Here is an 8,910-nt window from a genome sequence, read left to right on the forward strand (position 1 = left end):
TATACGTTTATAATAATCGTTTTATTACGTATATATAATACGGAATGTATTTTATACGTTGAAAAATGGTTTATAAAAGAAATGTATTTATGTTTATAACACGTATAAAAATACTATAAAATACTATTATATACTAATTAAACGTTTTTTAAATATGTTTATGATTTGTAAAAGTTGTTCCTTTAAATGACGTATCAAAAATAGGATTTAATATCCAGGTATGATATATTTTTTAAATATGTTAATAAAAGTTTAAGCGTAAATTATATTTATACGTTTTTATTGCAGCAATATTTAAACGAATAATAAACGTATTTTATACACATTGGTATAGCTAATTAAAGGTTTATTGAAAATGAATATTATTTATAAAATAAAAAACATTTATAAATTATTTCAGAAATACCGAATACGGTTAAAATCCAAGACATTCAATTATTAATAGTTAGTTTACAAGTAAAAACATATTACAGTGCTTTCAAAAATCGAACGATTTGCTTTGGTTTTGAGTCTCAAACATAGACTTTGTACTATGTCTATGGTATCAAAGCTTTTTCGCGGCGCCAGTCTTTGCGCCTTCGCGACTTGCGCGGCTTCCACTAGGTGGCCATGCCACGGGAGATTTTCTCGTGAGTCGAGTGCGGCCACAGGCATTATATCTAGGCGCCACCTGACTATCAAATCTGACCGTGACCGTCTTTCTAAACCGCATTTCAGTGAAACTTTTGGAAACTAATTGTAACCTCGAGACGAATTTCGCTCTCGTTTTTTTTCAAATGTAATGTGTATGTGGTTCGCTGTTCCACATAAAATTTTATATTTTTACATGTAAAAATAACAATTTGTATTGTTATTGAATCTTGTACATAAATGTTTAATTCAGATTTAATCTTTATTTAATCCTTTTTAACGAAAAAGAAGAAATATTTTTTTGGAAACTATAATTTATTATGTTGTATTTATTGATTTATCAATACATATTTTATATGACTATATAAATTGTAGTGACTATTGGGCTCAAATAATTTTTCAATATGTAATAGTTTGTCCCAATAATCCGCGAAAAAACTATGACGAATAATCCAATAGTTTTATTAATAGCTTTACTAATAGTTACAATAGTCCATTTCCGTAAGGGATGAGCACATGTTGTCACGAGTCGGTTGCAGAAACCAACAATTGTATTACAACTGTTTAATCAACTTTCGTTTTTCGTATTAAATTACAGCTAGCAAACTGTGTTTTTGTCACTACTTTAATTGTGTGAAAGGATTTTACGATCTGTTAAGCCAATTAAGAGTTATCTGTGCAAAAATAAGCACGTATAGAGACCAGTCCAGCATCGCCTTAAGACTATCCCTAACAGCACTTGATATCCTGCGTATCATCCCATTTTGATACGTCTCATTCGGAGCGTACGGAGGCGATCGCTAGAACATCGCTTACGGTATCATCCCGTTTTCTTTTATGCGCGTTTATCTTTAGGCCGTACTGAGCGTACTAAAATGATACTGTACGCCTTTTTTCCGCACGTGTATATTCTCAGGTCGTACGCCATGCGCGCCACAGGCGCGAAAACGCTACGTACAGCAACGCCATCTTCATATGTAATTCCGATACGTAGTTCCGGTTTCTTCTCCGACTGTTTGGGTTCTGGCATTGCCGACATTGCCGCGTGGCCAACATGGCTAAATTTCTACAGGGCTGCGTTCAGAAACAACGGCCGGCTGCAACCAGATAGCATTCTATCCGTAATTGTTTGGTAAACAAAAGAAGGATAAAATGATATACCTATTGTTTCTGGACGGAGCCCTGGATTGCTGACGCAATCAGTGTTTTCCTGTATCTGTGCTGACTCGAGGAGAGATCGAAGAGGTCGGTCTGACGAAAAATCACTTTTATTAAGGTAAAAAATATTAAATATTCTTAATAAGGACATATTCTTTAACACTTGGCGACAATTTGGTGTTACTACAGCGTCATTGCGCAGATATTATGTGAAATAGAAAATCTATGCAACGGCACTGCAGCAACACCGAAAAGTCGTTACTGTTGAAACAACTATTTTATTAACAATTGACATTTTTATGTGATTTCAGATTCTGCAGATCTTCAACGAAGTGTTGGAGCCTATCCACGGGTGCAACCGTGGATTGCTGACGCAATCTGTGCTTTCCTGTATCTGTGCTGATTTGAGGAGAGATCGAAGAAGCATATCGGAAGAAAATCTATCTGGGTGCGGCCCAGGATTGCTGACGCAATCAGTGCTTTCCTGTATCTGTGCTGACTCGAGGAGAGATCGAAGAGGCCGGTCGGACGAAGAATCACTTTTATTAAGGTAAATAATATTCTTAATATGGACATATTGCGCTTATAGAAATTATTACTGGCAGTAATCATCAATTTGCCTGTTTAGAATATAATTAAGGTACAATATTCCTGACTTGATTCCGATTCCAATCTCCGATCATCGAATAATAGACTTTTTTGCAAACTACGATCATCCTATCATCTACGAGATTGAATCATGGATAAAAATATACATTTTGCAAATGGTTCTTACAAACGTAAATTAAAAAAAAAAAGATAAAGCTCACGCAGAAACTATAAAGAAAATCCCAAAGTTGCAAACATTTTTTACTGTTTCAAAAGACTCCACTATCACTAATAGCTTACAAATATCAAATATCGATTGCGAAATAGCTTCAATATCCAATTTAAGACATTCGAGCCAAGAAAATTTAATAAATGATACTGAAATTATTGAAAATGTTAACACATCCTCGGTACTTCCAATAAATGAGGTAGATTCAGAACTTGAATTGGAAAGTGCTGAGTCTGAATGTCCCAAAAAGGTGTTTAATATTAGGAGTATAAATAAGTTTCCGCCGTTTTTTATCAAAAATTAGGCATTTATTGTGAAAGAACGGTATCTAATGTTTTATTCGAAGTATTGTCCATCGCTAGCCATTACTTTTTCCCATCTTTCTGGCAGCATACGGATACCGCGTCGGAAGAATGCTTCATCTTTTGAAGCTATCTACAAATCGACCCAATTTTTTGTATCTTCATATGATGTGAAGTGTTGCTCAGACAGGCCATGCGCCATCGAAACAGGTAGTAATCAGAAGGAGCAATGTCTGCTCTTAATTTGCAATATTTAAAAGAAATTGATTACTGGCACAAAATTTTACAGCGTGTGGTAAATGTAATAAAATTTCTTGAATTTCGTGGGTTGCCATTTTGTGGTGGTGAAAGTAATGAAGTATTTGGTTCGATTAAAAACGGTAATTACTTCATTAAGTTACTTGCTGAATATGATGATTTTCTAAAAACTTATATTGAAACTCATGGTAATCCAGGAAGTGGTAAGATCAGTTATCTGTCAAAAACGTTTTGCAATGAATTCATTGATATAATTTACAATAAAGTAATTCAAACAATAGTTGATGAATTAAAGTTAACAAAATATTATTCTATAAGTGTAGATTCTACTCCAGATATCACACATGCTGATCAACTAACTTTTGTATTACGTTATACCTTCGATGATGGATCGCCTGTCGAACGTTTTGTAAAATTTATTAGACTAATCACACTGCAGGAGAGATGGAAAAAATCGTATTAGATACTCTTTTCTCTTTGAAAATCCCATTTGAAGATACGAGAAATCAGTCATACGACAATGCATCCAATATGTCTGGGAAATATGGAGGATCACAAGCTAAAATAAAAATGCAATGTTTGCACCTTGTTCAAGTCATTCATTAAATCTTGTAGGCGCATTAGCTGCAAACTGCTGTACTGAAGTAACGAAATTTTTCATGTTTCTGCAAAAGCTTTATGTTTTTTTTGGTGCTACATCAAGATAGATAATTATTGAAAATAAAATTAAAGAAAATAGTAATAAAAGTAAATTTCTTCCAAAAAAATTATTAGATACTCAGTGGTCAGCTAGATATGATGCTTGTCGATCTTTATCGCAAAATTATTTGAGCTTCTATGAAGCTTTGACAGAAATTAAAAATAATGAAACTGAAAAACCTGAAATTAAAACTGAAGCTGATGGATTGTGCCGACAATTCAAGAAGTTGGAGACAGTTTCATTACTTGTACTTTGGTCTGATATACTAGAACGCTTTCAAAGTAAGACATCACAAAGTGTCACAATTGATCTGGGTAATGTTGTAAATTTGTATATTTCTTTTCAAAGTTATGTAACAGAACTAAGAAATCGGTTTGATTATTATGAACGTGAAGGCAAACGATTATCGAATAATTTTCGAAGCACGAGCTTCGAGGACCACACAGTCCAGGGGTGGATCGCGTGACCGGATTTACCTGCGGACGGGCCCGATTTTTCCGCGATAAAGGATCGAGAGAGGATTTCTATATCGCCTTAGAAAAGATGCCGCGAGAGTGCCAAAATGGTTGCATCAGAATCGTTCCACGGCTTGTCGTTTTTTCGACGGTGGTCTTTAGGTGTGCGACGAATTCTTCTAGATCGCGAGGACAACGATCGCAATTGAGAAAGTGACGCCGAGCAGCTACTGGTGCGCGACAAAAATCGCACCTTTCAGGGCTATATACGGGCTCGAGATGAATGTAATGTGTGATTACCCCGGAGTAATCACTTTTCGTAATACTCGCTTACTTTTGCACTCGAGACACACTATTACCGGTTTGCGATTGTAGAAATATAACGAAGTCACGCACCGCGCGCTGCGTAACCACGCCCCGAATACACGATCTGCTTCGCGCTGGGTGTAATCCGATTTTATGCTAATGCGCGAGCAAGGGCACATGTTCCGATTTACTCTTCGGGGAGCGGGCATGCGCAAATTTCCTCAATTTCGATGACTGTGGCCTCAGACTTAAGGTACGGTTTATCTTCTGTTATATATAATTGACGCGCGAGATCGTTTAGTGCTTCGTAGCACTCAACGCAGTCAACCACGGTCTCTGGATATGAAATTAAAGTAAGGGAGAGGGGGGCAAATAGTGACGGGGGGCAAATAGTGACAATTTTAATTTCTTCTCTTTTCCGTACCTATTCTATTACCTAACATTAATACAAAGATAGTTCGTAAGTACCTAACTATTTTCTAAAAAAGCGGTGAAACTATAAAGTCAAATATAGCTAAAAGAGAAACTCAAAATTTTGTCTTTGTGAAAACAAGGTTAAACCAAAATTTTGTTTCGATACTTTAAGATACATTTTGTTGATTGCTAAATCTTTGAACAACATTTAACTTCTTCTGTATCGTACAGTGCATTTTTTCTTCTATTTTATATAATCCATATACCTGGATATCAAATTGTTTTCTCTCAGTAAAGTTTTAAAGGAGAAAATAGCTTCTGGGGCAAATAGTGACAGTTTTCGTTGGGGTAAATAGTGACACTTATCCAGAAATAGGTTAGTGTTGATGTGTTCATAGAGAGGTTAGTTGTTTCGTTGGTAGACAGAGATACAGAAAGAGAAAGTGAGTGGATAATTAAACTTATATTATTTAAGATTGTAATTAGTAAGCATTAAAATTTTGATTAATTGTTATATCTTTTTCTGGTAATTATGCAGAATAACTACGTCACCTCAAATTTAGATAAAAATATACTCATTCGACACGTTTTTACTCAAAACGAAAGGATCCGGCAGAAAAAGCCGCGGTCTGCTTTGCGAAACGAGCAGAGAATTTGTATTTTAAAACACAAATTCTCTGCTTTAAAACACAAATTATGTGCACATAGCGCTGTAATATGTCGATATGACAGATATCTTAACCTCTAATCTTGAACTTTTTGATAACTCGCTTTGCGAGACAGACAACGGCTTTTTTCTGACGGATTTTTTTTGTTTTGAGTGAAAACGCGTCAAATAGGTACATTTTTATATAAATTCTAGGTGACGTAGCTATTCTGCATGATTACCTTTTTTTTATAAGTTACGAATCTGCAATGTCTTACAATTACGATATTTCATTTTTATTATTCGTGATTTATTTTTCTTTCTACAGCTATTACTAGCATATACATACGTTTTAAAAGCCGTTTTATTTATAATGGTTAGAAATTATAAAAAAAAGACAAACAGAAAAGCTACCAGCCCAAGAAAGCTTGCAGCTGCAGTACAATTGGTTCGTGATGGATGGACTATCAGAACAGCTGCTCGACAGCAAGAAATTAATAGACAAACATTGTGGAAAGCTGTTCATTGTACCAAAGATTTGGAAAATATAAAAGATAATTCCAATTATTTTCAACTAAAGTATGGAAAAAAATCAGTCTTTCCTAAACAGTTGGAAGATGAAATTGTTGCCTATTGCATTGATGTATCTAGGGATTTGGTTTAAGTACAATTAAAGTAAGAGAATTGGCATATGAAACAGCTATTATAAATAACCTTCCAATACCACAGAACTGGGAAGACAGTAAAATGGCTGGTATAGATTGGTTTAAAGGTAAAGTACATTGATTTATTGTTTAATGCTGTTCAAATCTTTTAAAATTTCTGATTCGATGAGATTATTTGCTTATTTGTTTAAAGGTTTCAAGAATCGGCATACAAATATATCAATTCGAGTTCCAGAAGGCTGCAGTATTGCTCGTGCTTCAGCATTCAATAAAATAAATGTCGACAATTTTTTTGATAAGCTGAATGAAGTTCTCAAGAGGAATTCTTTTATGGATGGATCCAGACTTTACAATATGGATGAAACTAGTACTAGCACAGTGCAGAATGCCAGGAAAATCATCTGTCTCAAAGGTGTAAAACAAGTGCATCAGGTAAAGAGTGCGGAGAGAGGTACTTCAGTAACAACCTGCTGTTTTATTCGTGCTGGAGTAATAATACCTCCTGTAATGATTTTTCCTCGAAAATACTTTAAGAGTAGTATGATAATAAATGCTTTTCCTGGAACTCTTGGACTAGCCAATGATAAAGGTTATATGACAAAAGAAACCTTCGTTGATGTTATGAAACACTTTGTGAAGTGTTCAAGTTCTTCTAAAGAAAATCCCACCCTTCTTTTAATTGATAATGTTAAAACTCATTTGTCAGCCAGCGCTATAAATATTGCCCGAGAAAATGGAGTAACACTTTTCACTTTTCCTCCGCATTGTACGCACAAACTCCAGCCTTTAGATGTAGGAATTTTTGGTCCTTTTAAGTTATATTATGATAATGCAATAAATAGTTAGATGATGAGGAATCCCGGAGTTCCTGTAACTATTTACCATATAGCAGGATTTGTGCGAGAAGCTCTAAGTAAGGCAGCTACTCCATTAAATATTATTGCCAGTTTTGAAAAGCCAGGCATATTTCCTTTCAATCGATTAGTATTTCAAGAGTCGGATTATATCATGAATAAAGTAACAGAACAACAGGCTCCAAATGAAAGAGCCAACAATCCAAATGAACCTGAGACTACGAGCAACAAAAATTGTGATGAGAGTGTAGAGTCATATCAGGCTGAGACTAATGAAGCATTGATAGTAGCTACTTCAGCACCAGAGACTTCAGACGTAATAGTAAAGTCTACAGTCAATATTAGTAACTCATTCATAAGTACAGTAAATTTTAAAGGCTACCCTAAAGTTCAGCCTAAACAGAAATATAGAAAACCCAGAAAAAAAGGAAAATGTATGATTGCCACGGATACTCCAGAAAAAAATAAAATACAAGAACATGAAGAGCAACAGATAAAGAAGAAACAGAAGACTGAACAGAGGAAAAGACAGCGAGAAAGTATTAAGGAAAAATCAAAAAAGGTTCAAGTAAAGAAAAGAAAATATGAAGAGAAGAAAGTACAAAGAATTTTAGATTTATAAAATATTAAATAATCTATTGTAAGTTCTAAAATAGGTTTATAGTGCAAGAAAAATGATATGTTGTGTGAAGAAGATAATGTTGAGCTGAGAACTAAATGAATAATTGTGATTTTTAATAAGAAATACTAGTCTACGACTGTTATTTTCTTGTAATGTTAGATTGATTAAAATTAAACATTTATTGTTAAAAGGCAATTTAGTTTCTAAATAATTTTATGTTTGTTTCTCTTATCTTAGTATAAAATTAGTTTAGTTATACAAAGAGCAGCCAAAGATTTGTTTATTTTAGTTTTTACTTTTGAAATAAATGCAATAAATATGTATAATTATTTTTATTTAATAATTCTTCTAAAACATTTAAACTTTTTACTAAAATTTAAAAAATATATATAAATTTAGCTGTAAAAACTTTGTTAAAAGCTAAATGCATTGACAAATGATACATATATTTACCACATATTATGTACCAATATTATCAATATATAAAATTCTTGCATATAGCAAAGAACTTAAGTTCTTATTTAATTAAAATGTCAAAACGAAGACTGAACGGGTATTAAAAACTATGATCTTTTGTAATTGTCACCATTTGCCCCCTAGGGTGTCACTATTTGCCCCACATTAGGGGCAAATAGTGACAAATGTAGACTTGAATTTTTATGAAAAATTAACTCTTATACATGACTTATGCAATCTCTAATGAACTTTTTCATATATTTTAAAATGTATCTGTTTAGTAAAAAATTATATCTTAAAAACTTAAAATCTGCTTACAGGAGAAAGAGACAAAAATCCGTCACTATTTACCTCCCTCTCCCTTATTGCAGAACGAACACCGTATGGCTTCTTCATCCCCGCCGATAATTAATCGATGCCGCGTGATCGAGTCATAGTATACGCGGTCGTGAAGGGTTAAGTTGATTTGGCACCTGTTACAAACGATGGTGCGGTTAATCTGGTGCTGGTGGAAGGTGGCTAGGCTACAGAGCGCGGAGTTAAGCCAGCTAAAGTAAGGGGTTCCGGTCGAGAAGTATGGGTTATTTGTCATGCTTTTCTTTAATGGGGCGTCGTGACTTATTTTTT

The 8,910-nt window shown here is 34.2% G+C and overlaps 1 protein-coding gene across 1 annotated transcript; it reads left to right on the top strand.

Annotated features, from left to right (window-relative positions):
• The first annotated feature begins 6,327 nt into the window (after positions 1-6,327).
• On the top strand, positions 6,328-8,022 carry LOC120357909. The gene is made up of 2 exons (XM_039449810.1): positions 6,328-6,458; positions 6,545-8,022. Exons 1-2 carry the CDS (start codon positions 6,434-6,436, stop codon positions 7,195-7,197), a joined length of 678 nt encoding a protein of 225 aa, XP_039305744.1. The 5' UTR covers positions 6,328-6,433; the 3' UTR covers positions 7,198-8,022.
• The last annotated feature ends 888 nt before the right edge of the window (positions 8,023-8,910 follow it).

The sequence above is a fragment of the Solenopsis invicta genome, chromosome 5 (genome assembly GCF_016802725.1).
Source record: "Solenopsis invicta isolate M01_SB chromosome 5, UNIL_Sinv_3.0, whole genome shotgun sequence".
NCBI classification, from domain to species: Eukaryota; Metazoa; Arthropoda; class Insecta; order Hymenoptera; family Formicidae; genus Solenopsis; species Solenopsis invicta.